This window comes from Miniopterus natalensis, chromosome 18 (genome assembly GCF_054644295.1).
Source record: "Miniopterus natalensis isolate mMinNat1 chromosome 18, mMinNat1.hap1, whole genome shotgun sequence".
In the NCBI taxonomy this organism is placed as follows: domain Eukaryota; kingdom Metazoa; phylum Chordata; class Mammalia; order Chiroptera; family Miniopteridae; genus Miniopterus; species Miniopterus natalensis.
Window position 1 is genome coordinate 23,531,366 of NC_142098.1, and position 27,029 is coordinate 23,558,394.

General features: G+C 39.0%; 1 protein-coding gene across 2 annotated transcripts in view; it reads left to right on the top strand.

Moving 5' to 3' along the window:
• RFWD3 (ring finger and WD repeat domain 3) overlaps positions 1–27,029 on the top strand; it is a 33,124-nt gene continuing 6,095 nt past the window's right edge. Inside the window, exons 1-10 of one of the 2 annotated variants that reach the window (XM_016196531.2) lie at positions 1–109; positions 2,806–3,283; positions 8,703–8,905; positions 12,573–12,643; positions 14,757–14,954; positions 15,049–15,140; positions 17,814–17,928; positions 18,861–19,089; positions 23,933–24,083; positions 25,378–25,554. In XM_016196531.2, the coding sequence (XP_016052017.2) occupies positions 2,808–3,283; positions 8,703–8,905; positions 12,573–12,643; positions 14,757–14,954; positions 15,049–15,140; positions 17,814–17,928; positions 18,861–19,089; positions 23,933–24,083; positions 25,378–25,554 (1,712 nt within the window). In that variant the 5' untranslated portion in view covers positions 1–109; positions 2,806–2,807. The remainder of the gene's footprint in view (positions 110–2,805; positions 3,284–8,702; positions 8,906–12,572; positions 12,644–14,756; positions 14,955–15,048; positions 15,141–17,813; positions 17,929–18,860; positions 19,090–23,932; positions 24,084–25,377; positions 25,555–27,029) is intronic. The other variant, XM_016196535.2, reaches the window with a different exon arrangement.

Here is a 27,029-nt window from a genome sequence, read left to right on the forward strand (position 1 = left end):
GCTTGAGCTGCAGAGGAAGAGCGGTTGGAATCGGGAGTGAGAAGCGATTTCTGCTGAAGAAACAAATTGCGGCGGGCTCGCGAGCCCGACCGTGTCTTTCTGGCTTCAGGTGAGGAGGGCGCTCACCTCTCCCCAGGCCTTGCGCTTCTGGCTCCGGGATAGTTTCCCGGGCTTGGTCCCTGGACGCGGTACCTAGGGACGCCCCGCTGGAATCCCGCGACCTGAGGAGGTTCCACCGCTCTGGGCGACCCTAACTGTCAAGGCTGAGGCGGCCGAACCCCGGCTGTTTCGGGGTTTCTGAGGAGCCCGAGGTCGGGGGTGGGGGGCGGGGAAGACAGGAAGTTCGAGCGATCCCGGAAGTTGCCGAATTCGGTGAGTTCGCTGCAGGCGGGAGTCGCGAGCTTCCCCAGGGGGTCTCCCGGGAGCCGCTCCTAAACTCTTCATTTGCAAATAATCTCTCGTTTGAGCGCCGGGTAGTTGCATCACTTTCGAGTTAACTGAACCTAATTTTAGTTTTATTCGGCTTTACCTCACAGCAGCACTGCGAGGTACATTTATTATCCTCATTTTACAGGTGAACTAGTTGAGCAGAGAGACTAGGAAACCCGCCTAAGGTCCCGCAGATAGTACATGTGGAAACAAGGCTTTGAGTCGAGGTGGGCCTGATGGCCTGACTCCCTGGTGCCACTTCGTATTCTGTTAACTGGGTGCCATCACCTCCCACCTGTGTGGACATTGAAACTTGAGTAACAAAGCCTGGTAAAATGATTAGTGAGAGGTTAAGCTCCAACTCTCATGGCACAGATAGAAGATCAAGGACAAGATTGCTCAAGGCATGAGGTGACCGTGGGACCGTCTTTTGCTCTAGGCCAGCGATTTTCAACTGGTGTGTGTCAAGAATTTTTAAAACATGCAATACCTGACTAGACGGGCACTGACCTCTTCCCTTAGATTGTCAAATAAAGAAATGACAACAGCCAGCACAACAATAGCTGTCTGGTATGGATGAATCAAAATTATACCTATTTTTTCTGTCAGACCATCTCCAGGAAGTCAGAGAAAAGGAAACCTTGGGGTCAGGTTCAGGGGACTAGCCTGCTACTAGCTGCCTTTGCCCATTGCTTCATGCCCCCTGTTCATTGAAATTGCTTCCATTTACTCTGTCCAATTTGGTCTCTCACCCCATTACTTTGGGGAAACTGCTCTTTTCCAGGTTATCAATCAGTTCCACATTGCTAAATCTAGTGGCCATCTTTCCCCCTCAGTAGCAGTTGACACACTTGACCAATCTCTCCTTGAAACAGTCTTTCAAAACACACCATTCTCCTAGGTTTCCTCCTACTTTAATAGTCTTGTTTCTGGGTTCTCTTTCTGAAACTCTTATCCTTTTTATATTAGTATCTATAGTTTCAGTCCTTGGCCTGCTTTTCTTCTCTCTATTCCTTCCTAGGTAATTTAATCTCTCCCATGATTTTAAGTAGTATGTCTATGCTGAGGATTCTCAAAGCTTTCTACTTTTTTTTTTTTAATGATTTTTTTTTTTTTTTTTTTTTCTTTAGAGAGAAAAGCATTAATGAGAGAGAAACATAGATTGGCTGCCTTCTGGAGGATTGAGCCTGAAACCTGGGCATGTGCCCTGACAGGGAATGGAACCTGTGACCTCTTGGTGCATGGGACTATGCTCAACCATACTGGCAGGGCAAAGCTGTCTACTCGGAATTTTCCATCTCTATTGCTGCCACTCTTGTCCATGCCTCTGTAACCACTAGTTTACACTCCCACAGTAGCCTATAAACTGGTCACCTTGCTTGCACTCTTGCTTCCCTATAGCCCATTCCTAACAGAAGAAACTTTACCAAGGCCTCCAGTGATAGTGTCCTGCCTTTTCAACCTCATCCTTTGTTGTCTGCTCTTCCTTACTATATTCATTACACTGGTCTACCCAGTTTCTCAAATGCGCCAAGTCCATGCTCACCAGGGACCTGTGTACTGGTTTCCTTCTGAAACTCCTCCTTGGCTCTTATATGGCCAGCTCTTTTAATCCTTCGCTCCTCTGCTCAGTTTTATTCTTTCTGAAAGGCCTTCCCTCACTATTGTGTCTGAAATGGTGCTTCTTGCCTCACTCTCAAAACCAAATATCACAATGTCTAATTTTCACATTTATTTATATATTTTTCCATTTGCTAGAATATAAACTGTTATGCAGCATCTTGTCTGGGGTGTCTGACTATATAATAATGCTTAACAAATATTTGTTAAATGCAGTTAGAGGTGGAAACAATGAAAAAGATGGGATAAATAAAGGTTGCTTGGCCTTTTTGGAGAAATTAGGTAAATTTCTACTTTAGTAATTGAATTAATTTTGTAAGTATCCTTTCTCTGTTTATCCTCTGTAACTTGTGCTGTGAAAGACGAATATTTAATTACTAAAATTAAATATAACATATCCATTTGTTTTGGTAAATGTCAATATTCAGGTCATGACAAAGAACTGCAAGAGGTCTTGGGAGATTACTTTCAGACCCAGTAGTTCAATCTCCTTATTTCTATTTAAGAAGATAGTACTGTAGTCACATGACTTTGTGTTTTCAAAGGGTGAACTAGACAACTGGTTGTAAATGCTTGCTATGAAGAAAAAAGTGGATGGTTACTAAAACACCTCTGACTTAAATTAAGTAACTAAAATCTTCTCAGTTTTGCCAAGAATGCTTAAATAGAATTCTATAAAACTAGATATGATTATATCAGCTATATGACATGTTTTATCTATTTTACTAATACCTTTTATAAATATTGCTTCCTCAGTGATGGCTCACGAAGCAATGGAATATGATATTCAGGTGCAGTTAGATCATAATGCTACAGAACAGCCTGCTCCGGCTGAAGTTGTCAGCAGCCAAGGGGAACCACCTCTGCTTCAACCTGCTCCTGCTGAAATAATCAACAGCAACGGGGGACCACACTTAGTGCAACCTGCTCCACAGGTGTCCATTGACCTAACAGAGGAAGTGGAGCTCTTGGGAGAAGAGAATGTGGAGAACATCAATCCAGAAGCTTCAGAGGAGCATGGGCAGGGATCTGATGCTAACAGCACCGTCCGAGTGGCTTCATTGGAGTCAATGAGCAGCTTCATTAATGGGCTACAGAGACTGCATGGCATGCTAGAATTCCTGAGACCACCTTCAGACTACAGTGTGGGGCCAGTGAGAGCAAGGAGGAGGAGGAGAGGGACTTCTTCACGCAGAGCAAGAGCCGGAGGGTCTCAGAGGACGGACAGTGCCAGGTATATAGTAATGTATGGGTTGTGGTATTAGTACCAGATTGGGAATTATGAACCTTAGGCTCTGGTCATAACCCCAGTGCTGCTGCTGCTAAGATAGGCATTGTCACTTATGGCAAATCAGTTAACTTTTCTGAACCCCTATTTCCTCACAGGTCAGATGAAAATAAAAGTGATTGCCTTATTTCCCTAACAAAGTAATTAAGGGGATATATGATACTTATTTGCTTTTTTGTAATCCTCACCTGAGGACATGCTGAGAGAGAGGAAGAGAGAGAATCATCTGTTGCCTTCTGAACATGCCCAAACTGGGCATGGAACCCACAAGCCAGGTATATGCCCTGACCTGAAATTGAACCGGCAACCGTTCAGTGCACAGGACAATGCTCAACCAACTGAGCCACTCCAGCAGGCAAGGGATAAGTTATACTCAGATGCTTTGAAAATTCGATGGTAGTTTGTTGGCAGTGGCTTCTGTAGAGGCTGGCTCTTTAGACATTTGCATCCTGTGTATCAAAAAAAGTATTTAACTTGCAAGTTCACTCCACTCACCCAAGATCTATTGTGTATTGGCACTCCACATAGTGGTGCAGGCTGGATTTAAAGAATCTTTATGAAAAGTAGAATGTAAATTAAGAGCTTATCTGACTAAGCGGGAAGCATTCCAGTCCTCCTCACTTAAGACTATGTTGAAGAGTTGAAAATTTTCTTTCATGGCTTTTGGGTTGAACTTACCTCTTGAAGGGCTTAGCTGTCAAGTCTTGACAGGGTTATTATGAAGAATAACAATTGTCTATGTCTTATCTGTTTTTAACTTCCTCCTACTTTATTTGAAAGACATTATTTCACATTTGGTCTTTGAAATATTTTCATTTTTAAAGAGGTTGAATTCATTTTATGGACCCCAAAAGTGTTTTGGTCAGGGTCTCTCTACTTCCTCTGCAGTAGCACAGAGGAAGTAGAACTGGTATTGGAACCTGGATTGGACTCGTTTTTTATAGAGAGATAGAGGGAGCTTGGAGCAGAGCCATTATTTTCTTAACACTAAGAATAGTGAGATACTAAAAAACAGTGGCTAGGCCATCTGTTTATCTGTTTTACAAATGAGGAAGTTGATGGGATAATTTGTGATTTGACTGGGGTAACTCGGGAATTGGGATTGTGCCTTCGGTTTCAGGATTCAGCATCCTTTTCCATGGATCCTGCTGATTACTGAAGCAGGGCCTGCTATTAATGTGGCTCCAGTCTCTGTAGTACCTGGTCACTTCTGGATGTGACCCATCAAAAATGGTGGGTGTCTAGTTCTGTATTGAACAAGAGTTACAAATGCATGTAACTGTTATTTTAAGGTGTCATTCCCTCGGATTATGAAAGCAAAATAAGATTTCACACATTTGTGTGATAGGTGATGGTACCTTGTAGTATAATTTGGGGCCTCTGTTGAAGAGAGTAAATGGGCTGAGAGTTGAGAGTGGTGTCCCCAGGTATTGGCTGACCAAAAAGCCTCTCGGAGTATTCCTCAGCCTTGGTTGTTCATACACTCAGTTGGGGGACGAGGATTTGATTGCTCTTGGTGGGGCACACTTACTTGTGTTAACCAATTCACAGGAGAATGATACTTATAAACCAGGTGCCAATTTATAGAGAGAAATAGAAACTCTACGGAGACCAAATTATCTTGTTGGCATGCTCAGCATGATTCTCCCAGAAGATATTTACACACAGAAGCCAAACAATAAGAAAATTGCTGATGTATGTAGAATCTGTGCTCAGGTTACAGAATTTAGGTGTTGAAAGATGTTAGTCAAGCTATTTGACTGACAGTTGTATGTTTCCACAAAGTGGAATAAACCTAAAAGGCCAGGTACTGGGTAATTCTGTGTAAAGAACATGGGTTCTGGAGTTAGATTATAACTTCTTTCCCTTAAATACTGTGTTGTAAGCAAGTTCCACATTAAATTTACATTAAAATGTATGCTTTTCCAGGACTGATTGCCTCATACCTTCTGAATTTCTTCACATGAATTTCTCATTATATTGTTTCGCATTTACTCCCTGACAGACTTTCCCTAGGCCAGATGGTGAGAGCCTGGGTCAAGATGAGCAGCTTTTGCCTCAGAATTTTATAACACTCCACCATATGAGAGACTGAACTTTGCCTTGGAGATACATTGGTGAACAGGACAGATCAGGGTACATGGTCTCATGGAGCTTATGGAATCTAGGACTACAGAGGTTAAGCAAAGGTCAAGAGTTTAACATACTATTATTTCAGAAATGATAAAGGGCATTATCAAAATAACACAGGGAAAGAGGAGCATTTCTTTGGTTTCACAGTTGCACTCCCAAAGAAAAATCCCTAGCACTGCTGCTTCTTGTTCTTCATAGTTTTCCTTTCCTATGTCTTGACCTGACCTTGGAAATACCTGTTCTGCTATGTAAAAGCAGTACTAATGAGTAACTTTTTTAAACAAGTCAATCACTTAATTTTTTACTTCTAGCTAGACTGACCAAGAAATAGAAAACTCAAAGTATTGAAATCAGGAATGAAAGGGAACATTGCTATCAGCATTACAGAAGAAAACAGTATTATACTGTGAACTTTTTTTTTTTTCTTAATGTATCCTTATTGATTTCAGAGAGAGGAACGAAGAGGGAGGGAGGGAGGGAGAGAGAGAGAAATTGATCGGCTGCCTCCTGCACGTTCCCAACTGAAGATCAAGCCTGCAACCTGGGCATGTGCCCTTACCAGGAATCAAACCGCCATCTCCTGGATCCTAGGTCGATGCTCAACCACTGAGCCACGCCCGGCTGGGCTATGAACATCTTTATACCAATAAATTGAATAACCTAGGTGAAATTGACAAATTTCTAAGCAATAGCTCTTTTTTTTTTTTTTTTTTTTAATATATCTTTATTGATTTCAGAGAGAGGAAAGCAGAGGGAGAGAGAAAGAGATAGAAACATCAATAATGAGAGAGCCATTGATCGAGCCCACAACCTGGTCATGTACCCTGACTGGGAATCAAGCCCCCATCGCCGGGATCCTAGGTCGAAGCTCAACTGCTGAGCCACGCCCGACTGGGCGACAAATTTCTAAAAAGACATAAGCTGTCAATACTCTCAAGAAAAAGAAAATCTGAATAAACCAATAACAGATCGAATTAGTAATTAAAAAAAAAGAAATTCCCACGAAGAAGAGCCCAGAACTAGGTGACTTCCATGGTGAATTCTACCAAACATTTAAAGACAAAATAACACCAATACTTCATAAACTCTTCAAAAAAATGGGAGAGATGGTAACACTTTCCAGCTGATTATCGGAGGCCAGTGCTACCCTGATACCAAAACCATACAAAGACGTCGCAAGAAAACTATGGACCACTATCCTTTATGAATATAGATGCAAGAATACTCAACAAAATGCTAACAAATCAAATCTTAACAACATATAACCATAACCAAATGGGATTTGGTCTAGGAAGGTAAAATTGATCCCGCATACTGTATAGAAAACAATAAGTGAGATACACCATATTAATACAATAAAGGGGGGGTAAATGAACATTTCAACCAATGCAGAAAAACCATTTCACAAAACCCTGTTGTGTTAAAAAACAAAACACTCAAAAACTAGGAATGGAAGGGAACTTCTTCAACCTGATAAAGGGCATCAAAAAACTCACAGCTGACATACTAAATGGACAAAAACTAAAAGCTTTACCCCATTCAGAAACAAGGATGTCTGCTTTTGCTACTTCGATTCACCATTGTACTGGAGGTTCCAGGTTAGGCAGAGAGAGAGAGATACAGATATACAAAGCATTTCGATTAGAAAGAAATAAAACTAGCTCTTGCAGATAACATAATCCTTGTATTTATCAAGTTGTAAAAAAAAAAAAGCCAGACCCAAGAGACAATATATTATATGATCCCATTCATGAAATGTCCAGAATAAGCAAGTCCACAGAGACAAATTAGTGGGGGAAAGAGAAAAGAAAGTGCCTACTTATGGGTACAGAGTTCATTTTAGGTGTGGTAAAAATGCTTTGGAATAAGATAGTGTGGTTGCATAACATTGTGATTATGCTAAAAATCACTGGTTTGTATACTTAAATTGTGAATCAGAAAGGAGTCACAATTGCTACTAGTTAATTTATTCACATTTCATTTTTTACAAGGGCAAATCTTTTATCCCTTGAATTGGATACCAAATGATGTTTATTTTCCATTTAGTCCTCCTTTTTTTTTTTTTTTTTTTTATCCTTACCCAAGGAGTGAGAATATTTTTCCATTGATTTTAGAAGGAGTGGAAGGTAGAGGGGAGGGAAGAGAGACACACACATTGAAGTGACAGAGACACATCGATTGGTTGCCTCCCACACGAGCCCTGACCAGGGTTGGGGCTCTGACCTGCAACCCGGGTATGCGCCCTTGCCCTTGACCAGAATCAAACCTGCAACCTTTAGGTGCAGGGCTGATGCACTAACCACTGAGTTACGCCAGCCAGGGCATAGTCATCCATTTTTTAATAGAAAGCCCTAGTTTGTCATAAATTTTAGCAGTCCTATGAGAAATCAGAAATTTTCTGTGATCAATGCCCAATAATGTTTCTGGGTAATAATATATCTTAATGTCATAAAAACAGTTATTAAAACTTAAAGAAGGTCACCTTTCAGTAGTACTTCGTGATTATTAACCCAGTAGTATGTTTTAAAGTTCAGAATGCATTTTAGCTTTTTAATATCAAATGTTATTTATTGTGGGCTATAAGTGGAGTATGGTTTTACCTTGGAAATGAGGAAAACTGAGATATGGAAGTGGTTATGGTTAGAACTCAGCCAGCCAGAATGAACTGGTATGTTAAATCTGCTCCCAACTCTCATCTTGAGTTCTTTTTTGATATGCTGTGTTTTTAACCTTAACCGGATACAAACTTGAAAAGAAAAATAATGTCTTAAAATAAGAGGTGAAACAATGACGACTGAAGCCAGATTTCGTACTGTATCCCAAAAGACCTTGGTCTGCCTAGCTATAGTAGCAGAATCCCATGAGACCATATTTGACCAACAGGGCCCTTTTTCTTCATGTCCAGTCTTTCCAACCCCCTAATATTAACAGATAAATTGCTGAGTCATGTCCTTTAAAATATATTGACACGTGGCCAAAGGGGCCAGTAAAGTAGAATTGGCTTTTAGCAGAAGGGTTAAGCTCCAGTGTGGGCTAATGTAATTGAGTGGAAAAGAGAATATATAGACCAGCATCTGCCTAAATCTGCTACTCCTGCTTCAGTGTTCAGAGGCAGCGTTTAATGGCTTGGGGATGGCTTGAAATGAGTAGGATTTACCTCCAGATTACATTGGGTTATTTTTGTGATGTTGGTCCATTGTACTATAATTCTGTTGTCTTTCTTCGTAAATAGGTCCAGAGCACCGTTGGACGCTTACTTTCAAGTGAGCAGGAGCCAGTCTCATTTGCCAACTACCTCTCATGATTCAGGGACTAGTAATCCTGTCTCTGAAGACTTGCAGGTATCAAGTAGTTCCGATTCTGACAATGAAAGTTCCATAGAGTATGAAGAGGTTGTTGTCCATGCAGAGGAACCTGGAGCTGCCATTTTAGATGGTGAGTGTTTTATCTGGGTTTGGATTCACAAGGCTAACATATAGAAAGCTTAGACTCCAGCCTAGGCCAGTGTGGCTCAGTAGTTAGAGAGTTGGCTGGTGCACCAAAAGTTCTCTGGTTTGATTCCCGGTCAAGGGCATGTACCTGGGTTGCAAGTTTGATCCCTGGCCCTGGTTGGGGCTTGTGTGGGAGGCAACTGATGGATATTTTTCTCTCTCTTCCCCCCATTCCCTTCCTCCCTCCCTCCTTCTTTCCCTCCCTCCCTCCTTCTCTCCCTCCCTTCCACTCTAAAAATCAATGGAAGAAATATCCTCGGTTGAGGATTAAGAACAACAGAAACCTTAGACTCCAAAAGGCTTGAATCTCTAGATACCTGTTTTGATACTCCCCTCCTAAAATGTTATAGATTTCTGCTTTATAGTACAGCTTTCACTGGCCGTAATTATATAGAGAGGATTTGATCTGACTTGCAATTTAATATGATTTGTGACCCATTGAATCATTTACATTGTAATGGCATTTTATATTCCCTTTTATTTTCTTAGACACCTGAGAAAGAAGTAGATTTTTTTTTTTTTTTTTAAAGAAAAGCTTTGTAAATTCAGCACCCTATCTAGTATTCTATTTTTTAAGTCCTAGTATAATGTTATGTATTATGCAAGTGGAACTTTATTTAGCAGTAGGTGAGCAGAGACCCCTAAAGTATATGTCCTGCTTACATTAAAAATCCTCTGATACCACAGATTGTGGAGTTTTCCCACTAAATGGAACCAGGGCCTTTTGGAGAAATGGCTTTCTAGGTCTGGGATAGGAAGTCTCAGAGATGAGCCTAAGACATTTTATTAGACTAGAAAGCAAGGAAACCATTTAAGTCTCATGGAGTTACTTCAGTAGGCACAAGAACAACCTAGAAAGGGCTCTTAGTGACCTATAATAGGACAGTTTGAGCATCAAAAAGAATAATGAGTGGTACTTGGATTATGGACTGAAATAGGTTAAAATACATCAAATCTATGAAAGTCTATATATTCATAATTATATATTTTTTAAAAACCTCATTTATTGCCATTGCCATTTAGTTCAGTTGATTAGAGCATCATCCCAATATTGCCAAAGTTAGGGTTTGATCCCTGGTCAGGGCGCATACAAGAATCAACCAATGAATGCCTAAGTAAATGGAACAACAAAACGATGTTTTTCTCTCTCTCCATCCCTTCCTCTCTCCCCTCCTCCCCTCTTCCTCCCTATCTAAAATCAGTAAGTAAATAAATTTTTAAAAATACCATCTTTTTAAAAAAAAGCATCAACCAATGAATGCTTAAATAAGTGGAACAATAAATCAATTTTTCTCAAAAATCAATTTTAAAAAAACCAATTCATTTATCAACCATTTCAATAAGTTATTGGCGCCCTAAATCATTACTCTAAAAGCTGGTAAGTAAAGGATTAAGCATTTATTCTGCCTTTTATGTGTGAACTGTATTCAGGAAAACCAAATAGTTGATGGAGGTGTTAGGGTGGGGTTTTTTGGGGTGTTTTTTTTTAAAAGACTTTTAAAAATATGTATGTGTGTGTCTTTATTGATTTTTAGAGAGAGGAAGGGAGAGGGATAGATAGAGAGATAGAAACATTGGTGAGAGAAACATTATCAATTGTCTGCCTCCTACACGCCCCCAACTGGGGATTGAGCCCGCAATCCGGCATGTGCCCTGACCGGGAATTGGTTCCTAGGTCGACACTCAACTACTGAGCAATACCAGCCAGGCAAGACATTTTAGAGTAGTTTAAAGTTCAAAACAATTGAGAGGAAGGTACAGAGATTTCTTATATACCCTCTGTCTCCACACTTGCATTGCCTGCCTCCCCCTTACCGGCATCACTCACCAGAATGATGCATTTGTTATAAACTATAATTATCAGAAGTCCATAGTTTACTTTAGGGTTCACTCTTGGTGTTATACATTTTATGGGTTTGGACAACCATCATTATAATATACAGAGCATTTTCACTGCGCTAATAATTCTCTGCTCTGTTTCTTTATCCCTCCTAGCCATGCCCAAGGAAGAATTCTTAAATAGAAGAATTCCCTAATGGGGTAGAAATGATGGGGGGGGGGGGATCATTTTGTGGCTCCTAATGAAATATCTAGGCAAAGACCATCAGTGGATTTTAAAATCGTTAGGTTGAAAGGTTAGTGGAATTCTGTTTACTAGAGGGACCAGGCTGACACCTCCAGAACTTATGTGCCTCTTGATGTGTTATAGTCAGAAATATCCATACCACTTATGAAGTATTTTTGCAAAAAAACCTGAATCTATTTAAGACTCTAGATATATAACTAATTTGCAGTTTACAGGAAGGAAGTAGAGGAACAAGATAATATCTCAAAGATGCAATCATTCAAATCTAAACTGTAGGACATTTGTAACATCTAGAAAAATATCTAAATGTATATGAAAATCTAGTTTTGTAAAGGAAAAATCTCAAATTATTGGGGAAAAGAGACTTTTAAATTGTTATTGTTAAAACTGAATAGCTAACTGAAAAAAAACCAAAGTGTATTCATTCCTTATACTACAAACCAGGATATAAGTGGATCAGAAACCTAGTTTAAAAAATGAAACCATTTTGGTATTAGAAGAGTGTATGAGTGATAAAACCCAGGAGTAAGGAATACTTCAAAATCTAGAAGCAGTACAAGAAAATTAACATAAAAATTTAAGCCTCAAAAAGAAAAATGACTAAAAATTTTAAAAATCACCTCCTTGACCATTAAGGAGGTTGTGAAAGGTTGATGAAGACCCTAATAGTTTAGGAGTTTGAACTACACCACCTGAATCCAATATGAGCCTCCTGATGTGCTACAATCAGAAGTGCACAACCTAAAAAGTATCTTGCTGTCCCTCCTCTTCCCAAAAAACAGAATTGGAGCCTCTGGATCTGTCAGTTTATAGGAAATGTAAGCAATACACACAAGAAAGCAAACAGCCAAATCCCAGGATATAGAACTTTTTATAAGATAAATGTCACCCCCCCCCAGTAGATCAGTGACAAGGAGGGGATAAAAATGAGTAAAGGAAAATTGTTATAGAAGGAAAAAAACATACTTAAGAGACATAACAAGCTCATTATGGAGACCTTGTTTAGATCCTGATTGGAATAAATCCACTGTAGTAACTTTAACACAATTGGGAAGTTTTGAATATGAACTGGGTGCCTGGGTATTAGATGGTATTAAAGGATTATTGTTAATTTTATGAGTTATAATAATAGTGTTTATGTAAAAATAAATCCTTATCAGTTAGTGTTACAAAAGTTTTTACAAGTGAAATGATGTTTTAGGATTTGTTATTAAATATTCCAAAAGAAATAGAGGGAATGGGGCTTAGATGGAACAAAATTGGCAAAATAATTGATTATTTTTGAAATAGGGTGATAGGTACCTATGGGTAGTTAAACTGTTCTACTTTTTATATGTGTTCGAAAATATTTAAAATAAGTGAAAAAAAATTGATGCTGCTTGGGAAAATTGTCCTTCCTTTTACAGTAACACTACTAGTTAGAAATGGTGAGTAAGTCAGGCTCTCTTCCTAGCTTCTCATACCTTATAACTTATGTCTTCTTTTGTTATTACCTATTCTGTCATTTCTGGAAACGACTTGGCAGAACAACCAGGAGATATTTCAGCAGAGCAAGAAGTTACATGTATTGGTGCAAGAGAGACACTCTCCACGCAGGTAATAAGAACATTTTTTTAAATAAAAGGTTTGGATTTTCATTTTAAAAGGAGGCTGCAGGCTAAAATGAAAAACTTGCAGACTTGCTTGTCTGGTGTGGCCCAGCCGTTGAGCATTGACCTATGATTCAGGAAATTGGGGTTCGATTCCCCAATCAGGGCACATGCCTGGGTTTCGTACTCGATCCCCACTAGGGGGCATGCAGGATGCAGCCAATCAGTGACTCTCTCGTCATTGATGTTTCTGTCTCTCTCTCCCTCTTCCTCCTCTCTTTGAAATCAATAAAGACATGTTTTTATTTATTTATTTATTTATTTATTTATTTATTTATTTATTTATTTATTTTAATATATCTTTATTGATTTCAGAGAGAGGAAGGGAGAGGGAGAGAGATAGAAACATCAATGATGAGAGAGTCATTGATCGGCTGCAGCCCACAATCCGGGCATGTGCCCTGACCGGGAATCGAACCCCGATCGCCTGGATCCTAGGTCGATGCTCAACCGCTGAGCCATGCCTGGCTGGGCAAGACATATTTTTAAAAAACAACAAAAAACTTTCAGGCTTTATAGGTAGGAGGTCTAGGAGTAGATCTTATCTAAGTCATTTGTGTGACTCCTCTCTCTTAGATTTAAAACTTGGTGGGTGGGGGATGAAGATGTAAGGATAACTTGTCCTGCCTAACTAACATGGTTAAGTATCGATTAAAATAGTAGATAGGGATGTAGTTTATGAACTATCTGGCAGAATGTGATTGCTATGTGATGAACAATTTTTAACTTAAAAACACAAATTGTTGTTCTTAATATAAGTTATTTACATTAACTGTGGACTCTGCCAATCCCAAAGCCTCATTGATCTACTTTTTGCGTGTTTTTATATGGTCTCCCTGTTTTTATTTCTTCTCTCTAGAAAAATTTTATGTACACGTGAATTATGTTTATAAATGTTCTATTTTTAAAGTAACACAAATGGGATTATATTATATTTTGTTTTTATTTCTTTTCCTCCTGATTTATTACATTTTGGAGAGCTTTCTATTATCAGTACATAAAGCTAAATTTTATTAATAGCTTAATAATAGTGTTTCAGTTAACTCTTCCTTTGTCAAATACACTATGGTCATTCCTCTTTCTCTCTTCCTTCCTTCCTTTCTTCCCTCCCTCCCCTCCATTTTAGAGAGAGGTCAAGTGGGAGGGTGGATGACAACATCAATGTAGGTGCCCTGACCATGAATTTTGAACCTACAGCCTTTCAGTATATGGGATGACGCTCCAACCAGCTGAGCCACACCAGCCAGGGCTCTTTCTAATACAAACCATGCTGCACTGAGCATCCTTGTAGAAATGTGTTGGCAAATTTTGTGTCTTTGTTCATGGTGTATATTCCTAGCAGAGAGGTTGCTATGACAGGAAAGATACATATTTTAGTTTCAATAGATAATGCCAAATTGCCCTCTGGAAAATTTTTGCCAGTTTCTACTTGCAGCAACAATATGTAAGCATGCCCATTTCTCCCTCTCCCTCAACAGTGCTTAGTATCATCAGACATTAATTTATACCATCTAATGGATGAAAAAAATGGTGTCTTTAATTTGCATTTCTTTAATTATAAGTGAACAATTATTGACCATTTGTAATTTTTTGTAAGCTTTTTATATTCTTTCTTTGTTTTTCTGGTATTTTTTTTTAAATTCACATGAACCACGTTTTTTATAGCTACTGAGTTGATTATGAAACCTAATTTTGGATGAATAACCTATTGTTTCCTGTTGGTTATCTGGGTAACTGCTACTTTGTTTATATACATATTTTTGTAAAGATATATATCTATCTTTGTAAAAATAGCTCTTTTCCTTCTTTTAAATGAAAAACAAATCCAAGAGTTTCATCAGATCAAAGAGTACTAATATTTTTGTGGCTTGTATTAGATTTGACTAGATTGCATTCTATAAAGAATGATGAGTGATTCGTAGGTAGTGTAGTTTTTCTGCAGTGTTTTCAGTTGGGTTTATATCATTTTTGTGTGGTTTTGTTAATTCAATAGTTGCATGACCTCTTCAAGACTGATTTTGCGTTTTCTCCAATTTGAATGTGTTCTGGTTTTCATCCAGCAGTCTCCCAAGAAGTCCAGCTCTCTTCTACCTTTAGCTTCTACAGATGAGGAGGAAGAAGGGGATACTTGTACGATATGTTTAGAACAGTGGACCAATGCTGGGGATCACCGGCTTTCTGCTTTACGATGTGGACACCTCTTTGGGTTTAGGTGCATTTCTAAGTGGCTCAAAGGACCGACACGAAAATGTCCCCAGGTAAGGACTGTAGATAGGGACTGCATGTGCACAGTCATGTTAAGTCAGGAGGATTCCTAGGACCCTGCTAATTGTGTTCTATTGGGCTCTTTAGTGCAACAAGAAAGCCAAGCACAGTGACATTGTCGTCCTTTATGCCCGGACCCTGAGAGCTTTGGACACTAGTGAACATGAGCGCATGAAAAGGTAGGTAGAAAGAGTCTGCCTAGCTGGAATATTCCCTTTTGGGCCCTTATAGGCACATATGATAAAGGATGTGTGAGTCACTCTTAGTGTGGTTCTGACGCTTTACGTGGGTTGTGACTGGTGATCTCTAGGGATTGCTGGCAGTCTGTCTCATATTGTGATTTATAATACATATCTGATCATCTGAAAGAGGTCTGCATTGTTTGCTCTCCATACAGCATTAAAAATGAGGATCTGAAGTGACAGATAATTGTGATTTCAGCTATGCCTGAAGTTAGACTCCAATGAATTTCTCAGTTACACAAGTCAGTACATTGATTTTCAATTTTAGTTTGGCAATTTAAATAAAGCTTCTGTTGTAATATACGGAGTACTAACCAGTGTTGCAGAGAAACATGAAAGAAGGGCAGTAGGAGGAAGACTCTGCCACTTGTTCCTTCTATGTGCTTGGCACCTCTTACAAGCCTTTGCTTTCAGAGTCTGAGTGTTGCATGCTGATTGGAACCAGTAGAGTCAGAAGGAATGGAGCAGCTGTTCCTTCTACAGGAGCACTTAGGCATTCCCATGAAGTTGGAATCAGCTTTAAGACTTAAGCCTTTGGTAAATATGACCTGGGAAGATCAAGACCATGGTGTCTTAAGTCCTCCTGAAATGAAAAACCATAGAGAAACCTATAGCCTTACTGTAATACCTTATACCTGGCTTGGGCAGCAGATCTAAGCAGAAGGATATTCTGGGTTTTTTTGTAGCCTGTCCAGATTCTAACCTAGGGATTCACATTTATTGCCTGTCTCTGCTGCTAAATACTGTGAACATTGAATCCGAGGTTCCTGTCTTGCACTCCTTGTAGCCAGTTCATGGCCATCTGAAACATTCTCCAAGTGTTAGTCTCTTCTTGACTAGAATGAACTTAACACTTTTTTTTAAAGAGGATCTGGCATATTACCTAAATGTTGCCATTTTTGCTTATGGTGTTCCTAAACCGTCCTACAACAGCACTCTACAGAAGACTCATAAGTGAAGCTTTGCAGAGGTAGCGCAATGTAAGAAATTACTAGGATTTTGGAAGCCCAAGAACAGTTGCTAATAACACTACTTAAAATATGCTTTAGGAATATTAAAGAATTTCCCAGCTGGCATGGCTCAGCTGTTGAGCATCAACCTGTGGTCCAGGAGATCTCGGTTTGATCCCTGGTTAGGGCACACTCCCAGGTTCTGGGCCCAGTTCCCAGTAGGGGGTGTGAAGAAGGCAGCCAGTCAGTGACTCTCTCATCATTGATGGTTCTCTCTCTCCCTCTCCCTCCCTCTGAAATCAATAGACATTATTAAGTAGTATGTTCTTTCTGTATAAATTTTCATCTCTACCTCTATCCTAAATTAAGTTTCTGTGTATGAATGGACTACTCTTTTGTTCTGTGGTCTGTTTGTTAATTCTTGCTCCAGTACTCCAATTTATAATTATTGTAGCTTTAAAATACGCCCTTCTACTTTGTTCCTTAAAATTGACTTTGCTTTTCTTGGCACTTTGCTCTTCCATATTAATTTTAGAATTAGTTGCCAAGTTCCATGAAAAACCCTTTGAGATCTTGGTTGAAATTGCATTAAGTTTTTAGAGTAACTTGAGAAATACCATATAGTATATGGTGAATGTGATTGACCTAATTTTCATGATCTTGATTCTAGCACCTTGCTGGACTCTAATAGTTTGTAGGTTCTCCTGAATTTTGCATGAGGTAAATAGGGCAGCTTTATTCCTTTCTTTCCAATTTTCATGGTTTCCTATCCTGTCTCATTGAAGTGGAAATCTCTCCCCTTTTTTTGTATTTCATATTTTCAGATTGTCTTTAGTTTAGGTACATGCAATTTATGATTTTTATTTTCATGAATGTGCCCTTTCATTATGCATTGTTTTTCTTTATACCTATCCATGCTTTTAAATTCTAATTGGTCTTTTATTAGCATTTTCTTGTTGCATACATTCTATTTTTTTTACTTCAGCCTCTTTTTTGTAGTATTATTCGAGTATCTGATGAACAACTGGTATTTTCTTTTACTTCAACAGATAGCCTTAGTCTTTTTTTTTAAATCCTCACCCGAGGATATTTTTTCCATTGCTTTTCAGAGAGAGTGGAAGGAACAGAGACATTGATGTGAGAGAAACACATTGATTGGTTGCCTCCCTCATGCGCTCTGGCCAAGGCCGGAGATCGAGCCTGCAACTGAGGTATATACCGTTGACTGGAATCAAACCCAAGACCCTTCATTCTGCTGGCTGATGCTCTAACCACTGAGCAAAACTGGCTAGGGCAAACCTTAGTCCTTTAACATGTCATTTTACTCAAGCAGTAAGCTTGGCTTTGATCCCTCATTTTGCATTTTTAGGCCCCACTGCTTAAAGAGTCAAACTCCTGGTCATCGTTGCCTACCAAAGCCTCGTAGGCTCATGAGTTCAGCCCTGCATGCTACATTTCTGTATTGTTTCTGGACTTGAGAGATTTTTTTCTTGTTATAGTTTATGCAGTTATGAGAGCTTTTTCTCTTGTTATAATTTATGCAGTCATGACATATTTATAGCAAAGTGTGTGTATCATAGCATGAACTTACTAAGCCAACTTGATAGGAAATCTTCAGTAGCCTTCCTAATCTCTACCTATTGCTGGCTTTCCTCCCTAGTACCTTACTACAGGAGCAGATGCTAAGGAAGCAGGCTGAGTTAGAGACGGCACAGTGCAGGCTCCGACTTCAAGTCCTAACTGAGGAATGCACTAAGCTTCATAATCGTGTCCAGGTAAGTTTGCCCTTTCTAATACAAATGATTTTGGGGATAGGAATTGAAAAAGAGTCTAAATATTACTAAAGTTCGTCTTAGATACAAATAGGATTTATCAAAATTTTCAGCAAGTAAATATGACCAACTCTTTATTTCTGATTAGGGCATTTGTCCAAAACTTATGTGCTTTATGATTAATTCTACCGCAATCTGAATTTTTAAAAAGATTAAACCAGGTAATTCAAAACTTAAGTCATTTTACCTTCCTGAATCTACCAATAAAATCAGGGTTTTAAACAAAAATTACTTTTAGCCCAGCTGGTGTGGCTTAGTGGTTGAGTGTTGACCTATGAATCAGGAGATCACGGTTCGATTCCTGGTCAGGGCACATGCCTGAGTCGGGGGGCCTGCGGAAGGCAGCCAATCAATCACAACTCTCTCATCATTGATGTTTCTATCTCTCTCCCTCTCCCTCCCTCTCTCTGAAATCAGTAAAAACATATTTTTTAAAAGTTTAAAAGATTTTTCAACCCTATTGTTTATGATTCTGTGCTCTCCTTATTTCATTTGCTTGTCGTAATACTGCAAAAAGTGCAATAATTCTCTAGGATTTGTGTTCACATTTTCATATAACGAATAAGAAACCTCCTTGTATTAGATCAAGGAATTTTGCATGAGGGGAATAACAATCGAAAAAGCTACACATGGCCCTGGCCAGTTAGCTCGGTTGTTTAGAGCATCATCCCAACACTCCAAGGTTGTGGTTTCGATCCCCCATCAGGGCAAATACAAGAATCAGCCAATGAGTCCATAAATAAGAAGTAAGTGGAACAACAAATGGATGTCTGTTTGTCTCTGTTTGTCTCTCTCTCATCAGTAAAAATAATTAAAATTTTTTTAAAACAACAGTACTAAAAAGCTTCACGTTTATAAAATCTTTTTCATTTTAGGACTTGCAAAAACTTATTCTGCAACATCGGGATCAGCTCTTACTGTGTCCCAGGGGCTCCCAAGCACATTCGCTAAGCGGCTCTCCCTCCAGGCAGCCCCAGCACAAGTACTATTTCGAGAAGACCTTCACAGTGTCTCAGAGTGGAAACTGCCGAATTATGACCTACTGTGATGCCCTGAGCTGCCTGGTGGTGTCACAACCTTCTCCTCAGGCAACTTTCATTCCAGGTGAGCAGTCTAGAACCTCAGCTCTTTTTTTTTCCATTATTGGACTCTATTTCTTTCTCATCTACCTTTTTAAAAATCCAGGAGTCATTAATGGGTGAACCATGTCTACAGCCCACCAAATCACCACTTTTTAGTCAGTTTCCTATTCATGCAGATACTTCAGGGTGCTGCAAAGATGTCTTTACTGTCTGTTGACTTCATTTTGTAAATTTATTCACCAAGAGGGCAGAAGTACTGAAAAACCATGATAAAGTAAGAGAAGATGAGGTACTTGGAAATGTGTGTTGCTGGTATAGTCCAAGAAGGACTGTATGTCCCACTGAAGTTACAGGCTCATTTTAGACTGGAAATATTTGAAAAAACACTACCCTGAAGGCTAATTCAAATTAAAACAAGAATTAATACTTACTTTCAGGAGTGTTCAAATTGGCAAATTCCAAATAAAAGAATTGTGGAATACATTTATTATTTTATTAATACTATGCCAATTAATATATTTTATTGATTTCATAGAGAGGAAAGGAGAGAGAGAGAGAGAGAGAGAGAGAAACACCAATGATGAGAGAAGAGTCATTGATCGGCTGCCTCCTGTGTGCCCCTGCTGGGGGTCAAGCCCGTACCCCTGGCTTATGCCCTGACCAAGAATTGAACCGCGATTTCCTGCATCATAAATCGATGATCAGCCACTGAGCCACACAGGCTGGGCACATTCTGTGCTTTTTAAACTTAATTTTACATTGTCTTAATGTTAAAAACCAAATCTCTTTACATGCTCAGTTAAATCATTCCTAAATGTTGTAGATGTTTCTACTGTCTTCATCATATGATTTCTGCCAACTTACAGGTCCCTTTGCTCCAACATGATATCTTCTGGTTCCCTACTTCAAAGTTCCATCAAACACTTCAAAACTATGGCCCCAAACTTAAGTATATACAGGGTAGGGAGTAGACTTCCTACATTATCGTGTATTTTTCTATTCATTGATATTAGCTATGAGTTGAGAGGTTATCAGGAGGCTTTAATTGAGGGGAAAGTAAAAGGATTGTTTATAGTGCTCCTGTATCCCATCCAGATTTTTAATTAAAAGATGTATCTTCAATTAAAACCTTCCCCACAATTTGGAAAAATACTAATTGTTCTCCAAATTGGGAAATTGGGTATGATCAGTTCCCTTTTTTCTTGATGTATCTCTTCCACTCTGCACAGCTAGCTCTTCTTTTCTTTTTAGAAAAACAAATGAGAATTCATTAATCACAGTAAAAATATACTTAGGACAGTGAAACAAGGAAAGGCATAGACAAAACACCAGGAGAGCCTAAGCTGAGCTGCTTTGGCTCACTGGGAAGTCAGAGAAAAGAGGCCTCGGAGACAGGTTCTTCAGGAGATTGGCCTGCTCCCCTGGTTGCAAGTTTCATGTGGTTCCTTAGAGGTTAGGAGATATGTGCCTGTGGGGGAAGGAGAGGAAGAAGAGAATGGCAGGAGGTTTTTCCCTGGAGGGAGAGCGCCCAGCTAGCTCTTCTTGATAGCCTGCTGGTTCTAACTTCTTGTTTCCCTCGATGATTAACTAGGCATGTATTCAAGTTCCCTTGCTGATTTAAAGCCTATAATTTCCCTCTTTGTCTCTCTGGCTCTCCTAATTCTGTTTTAGGAGAAAACAATAAAATTTCTCCCACTTGGTTCCCTAGAGAAGCCAAAGTGTGATTCAAGGATATTTTGAATCTAGAATTTGACAAATTCTGTTAATGTATAACTCAAAGAGTAATAGATATTTAGTGGGCCTCCCCTCTTCTTCCATCCTGACAGGTAACCTTTGCCTTTCTCTCTGGTAAACTCCAGGGGCCTTTCTTCTGCCTCTGTAATTTGTAACTTGTTTCCTGGGCGTATGCAGTCCCAGCTGGCTCACTCCTACTACATCGGTAACTTTCTAAATAAACTTTCTCTTATAATTTGGGGGGGGGGGGAGAGCCCTAGTAAAAATAGATATCATAGCCTAGAAAGAGAACAGTAACAAATAAATTAAAAAGGACAAGTTTTTGGTTTTCTTTTCACTCCTAGAATGATATACATTAATTGGGATACTTGAAATTTCATTTATTTTCATTCTATTTCAGACAAATGTAGCCTATTGTGACCACCTGATGCAGAAATTACTTATCTCCATTCTTTTTCTTTTTTATTTATTTAAATTTTATTTTTCAATTACAGTTTACATTTAGTATTATTTTGTATTAGTTTCAGGTGTACTGTGTAATGGTTAGACATACATTTTACAAGGTGTTACCTCCGATGTTTCCAGTACCCACCTGGCCCCATACAGAGTTATTACGATATTATGACTATATTCCCCATGCTGTACTTCACATCCCCATGACTGTTTTGTAACTACCAATTTGCACTTCTTAATCCTGTCACCTTTTTTACCCAGTCCCCTAACCCCCCTCCCCTCTGGTAACCCATCAGTCTGTTCTCTGTATCTATGAGTCTGTTTTCAATTTTGTTTCTTCATTTATTTTCTTTAGATTCCACATATAAGTGAACTCATATAGTGTTTGTCTTTCTCTGACTGACTTAGTTAACGTAGCATAATACCTTCTAGGTCCATCCATGCTGTTGTAAATGGTAAGATTTTATTCTGTTTTATGACCAAGTAGTAATCCATTGTATATATGTACCACCACTTTTTTATCTGCTTGTCTATTGATGGGCACTTGGGTTGCTTCCATATCTTGGCTATTATAAATAATGCTGCAGTGGACATTTTAGGTGCATGTATTTTTTCAAATTGGTGTTTTCAGCTTTTTCAAATATATACCCAGAAGTGGAATCCCTGAGTCATAAGGCAATTTCATTTTTAATTTTTTATATATATATATCTTTGTTGATTTCAGAGAGAGGAAAGGAGAGAGAGAGAGAGAGAGATAGAAACATCAATGATGAGAGAGTGGTCATTGATTGGGTGCCTCCTGCAGGCCCCCGATGGGATCAAGCCTGCAACCCGGGCATGTGCCCTGACTGGGAATTGAACCGCGATCTTCTGGATTCTAGGTCAATGCTCAACCACTGAGCCATGCCCGGCCGGGCTCATTTTTAATTTTTTGAGGATACTCCATACTGTTTTCCATAGTGGCTGCACCAATCTGCACTCCCACCAATAGTGCACAAAGGTTCCCTTTTCTCCACATCCTTGCCAACACTGTTGTTTGTTGATTTATTAATATCTCCTTGTAGTTTTAATTTGCATTTCTCTTATGATTAGTGACATTGAGCATCTATTGGCCATCTGTATTTTTGGGGGGAGAAGTATCCATTCAGGTCTTCTGCCTTCCCCCCCCTTTTTAAATTTATCTTTATTTTTGAAAGTATCACAGATGTCCCCTTTTTTCCCTCCAGTGATCCCCTCCAGCCTGCATCTGTCCCGTCCCTTTCCCACACTATTGTCTGTGTCCATGGGTTATGCATATATGCATATAAGTTCTTTGATTAATCTCTCCCCACCCCTGCCTTCCCTCTGAGATCCATCAGTCTGTTCCATGCTTCTGTGTCTGGACCTATTTTGTTCATCAGTTTATTTTGTTCATTATATTCCACACATGAGTGAGATCATGTGATACTTGTCTTTCTCTGACTGTCTTATTTCATTTGTCATAATACTCTCCTGGATTGTTTATTGTTATGGTGTTGAGTTGTATGAGTTCTTTATACATTTTGGATATTAACCCCTTATCAGATGTATCTTTGGCTAATATGTTCTCTTACGGGGTAGGTTGTCATTTTTATTGATGGTTTCCTTTGTTGTGTAAAAACTTTATAGTTTGATGTAGTCCTATTTGTTTATTTTTTGCTTTTGTTTCCCTTGCCGGAGGACTTGTCTCCATTCTTTATTGTTTACTGTCTCTTCTGCATCTTGAGTGTTTGTGTTTCAGGTGGAATAGGCCCTCGTGCGGTGCAGATGCATGTGCATGGGCTCTCTCTCAACAGCTTTATTAAAGTATAATTGATAAACAATAAACTATACATACTTAAAGTATACTATTTGATGAGTTTTTTTGTTGTTTTGTTTTTAATCCTCACCCTAGGATATTTTTCCATTGCTTTTCAGAGAGAGTAGAAGGGGGAGAGAGAGAAATATCGATGTGAGAGAGACACATCAATTGGTTGACCCCTACATGCACCCCGACTGGGTCTAGGGATAGAGCCTGTAACCAAGGCACATGCCCTTGGTGGGAATTGAACCTGGGACCCTTCAGTCCGTGGGCCAGTGCTCTAACCATTGATCCAAACTGGCTAGGGCTTGATGAGTTTCGATATATGTATACACCCTGAAACCATCACCACAATCAAAACAGTTAACATATCTGTCACCCCAGAAGTTTCTCATGCTTTTCCCTAATCCATCTTCTACCTGTCCTTTTCTCTTTACATTCCCAGGCAACCACCAATCGACTTCCCGTCACTATAGATTAGTGTACATGTTCTAGAATTTTACATAAATAGAATCATAAATATTATTACTCTTTATTTTTTTGGTCTGACTTCATTCAGCATAAGTTTTTCGAAATTCATTCATATTATTGTGTATATTAGTTTATTCCTTGTTACTGCTAGGTAATATTCCATTGTGTGTATCCAGTGGTTTATCATTTGCCTGTTGGTGGATATTTGAAATGGAATATACTTTTTATAATAAATTATAACCCCAGGGAATTTTTATTTTCTTTGTTTGACTAGCTTTTCCTCAGGAACTTACATGTCAAGAAAGGTGGACAAAGAAGCTACTTGGAAAGATAGTTTGCTTTGCCCTACGTTGACTATCAGTGACATATCTTACTCTCTCTTTGACAGGCTTTGGTGTTAAGATGTTCAGTACTGCCAATATGAAAAGCAGTCAGTACATCCCCATACATAGCAAACAGATCCGAGGACTGGCTTTCAGCAGTCAGTCCAAAGGCTTGCTTCTCTCTGCTTCCCTAGACAACACAGTTAAACTGACCAGGTGAGTGCTTTGGGGAAGAAGATGGGGCCTGGGCTGTTTAATGTTGAATAGCATGGAAATTAATATTTGTGTTATGATGGCCTTAGCTTAGGGTTTTTGGTTTTTGTTTTGGTCTAAGGCATTGTCTTCTAAGATCGAAGTTTATTGAATTCAAAATGTATTGCTTTTAAAAGTGGACACAGCAGGTTACAAAACAGTACGTGTAGTGTCCCATTTCTTTAAAATTCTATGTTACAAAATACATCTTAAGCCGTGCAGATAACAGTAACATCCTTGAGATGATGAAGTGACAATATGGAGGCAGCCTTGGTACCTGACACCATGGAGTCACCATACCAGCTTAAGACTGCTTATTCCTGGTCTATTACCTGGTTCATTCTGCCTAATAGAAATACTGGGAGCTCACTCTCCTTGGGTGCCATGATGACTTCTCTCATTGGTAACCCCTACTTACTGCATTTTATCTTTTACATGCTTTGTGAGTGCCATGAACCAAATCTGAGAGTGATCTGTGCCTTTATCTTTTAGAAATTAGTTTTGATTAGATATCTAATAGTTGGCTTCCTGTTTAATTTCTGCACCTAAATGTGAGGAACATCGTGATGGCATTTGTAAACTTTTTGACTTTTCAAGAATGCTTCAGGTTAATTTTGCCCCAAAACTCAATGTGCTGTTATGGTTTATATGTATGTATATGCTGTGATTGTTTTTCTAGTAGTGTTATTAATGACTACCTCTGGATGGTTGGATTATAATATATCTTTATTTTTATTTTTAACATGGAATATGATCACCTGTGTAATAGGTAACTATGGAGATGGTAATAGAAGTAGGGTGGGAATTTACTTTGTCTGTGTCCCTTTAGTTTACTCTTACTTCGTTACAGCTCAAGAGGAAAACGTGTCCTCCCAAAAAATATTTTGGAATTAAAAGGAGCTATCAGGGCAATCCTTAGAGGAAATTGGGAATCCAAATAGTTTGGCCCTGGCCAGGCATGGCTCAGCAGTTGAGCATCGACCTAGGATCTAGGCGATTGGGGTTCGATTCCCGGTCAGGGCACATGCCCGGGTTGTGGGCTTGATCAATGACTCTCTCATCATTGATGTTTCTATCTCTCTCTTCCTCTCTTTTCCTCTCTGAAATCAATAAAGATATATTTAAAAAAAAAAAAAAAAAAGTTTGGGTGTGTGGGTGTATTCTTAAATGACCAGCATTGAAGTGATAATCTTTATATCTTTGTTATATTTTTTATTTTTTTAATGCATAGTTGTAAAAGTCTCTCATAACTTTACAGCCTGGAGACAAATACGGTGGTCCAGACTTACAATGCTGGACGTGCTGTCTGGAGCTGCTGTTGGTGTCTTGATGAAAACAATTACATGTATGCTGGACTGGTCAATGGTTCAGTTCTGGTATATGACCTTCGAAACACAAGTTGTTATGTCCAGGAATTAGTACCTCAAAAAGCCAGGTAGGGAACCACTTACTTTTTTTCTGTAGGTAGCATCTCTCTCTTGGACAGTTATTGTATTAATCCTCTCTTTCCAAGAGTGTTTCGCAGTTGATCAGAATTCCTCACAGAAGGCAGTTCTCTCTGAGTCCACTGATCTGTTCTCATTTAAGAATCAGTAAGATCTTTAGAGTTTATGTTCATGATATTTCACATGGTAGAAAACTCTGGTACCAAGTATAACCAGGTTCATGGAATTACTCATCATCCAACATGGCAAAATGAAGTCAGATCTGTGGTTAGCACCCAGCTCCACTACGTATGAGTTATGTGATCTTGGCCTGTTGTGATCTTCATCTGTAAAATACGGTTAGCACACACTTGCTTTTATAGCCACATGTTTAACACTCAGGAAGAAAACAGTAAAAGGTAGCCCAATAAAAGTGACTTAAAATTTCCCTAATGCACAGCTTAATCAGCTTGGTCTAAGGATACCATATTACTAGGACTTATCATTTATAACCCAGTTTTAGAGTTGGGAGGTTTGTGAATTCAGCTCAAGTTCTGAAGGTGGGTGGGCACCAGCACTACTGTGTCTTTTCAGTACCATTTGGGCATAATACTCTCCTGGAGGCATAAAGTTCTCAAAAGGAGAGGGATTTGTGACCTGGGCCAAAGTGAGAAGTGTCTTAAGAGAGAATTTCCATTTCCAATTTGAATATATATTAAAAGAGGGGCAGCAGGATCTAAATATAAAGATAGCACTACAGTAATAATTATTTACTGAAACCTACGTTCAGTAGTTTGGGGTTTTCATTTGGATGGGGTAGAATCATGCTTCAGTGATATGGTCTGTGGGCCTGAAGGTGATTAATGTATACTTACACTAATGTAAACCCCAAGCAAACAAGGTTACTGCCATTGATGTAGAGGAACCCACACAGAGTAGACAGTAAAATACAGCAAATAGCATGGAAAGAATATTTGTATGTATTGTTTACTTTTGTTTTAGTTTGCTTTGGTTAGCTTCATTGTGCAGGGAAATGAAATGAGGCAGGCAAAGTGATCACTTTGGCAACTTTAGCAGAAACAAAGTCATAGGAACGTAGTCTGTAGGCTAATATTTCTGAGAGAATTCTTGACATAGTCCTGGTTATATGCTTACAGAAAGAGATTTAGAAAATCTATAAAGAAATCTGTTTATGAATTGAAATTTGTTGCTTTAAGTTATATTTTAATTGAGGGGTCTGTCAACTACTGCTTGGAAGTGTTATTTTACTTAGATATATAAGCTGTGTGTTTTTTCTGACTTTTCTTATGTATGTGGCTAACTCTGTTTCCAGAAGCTCATACTAGTCAAGCTTTCTTAAAATTGTGATCTTGTACCATTTAATTTCTTAGTCCATTTTTTCCCCCATTGCTTTTAGAGCATGTAGCATCTCTTCTGAAATTGGATGTAGAATATTATATGGGTGGCCTTTTATTTCTACAGAGTG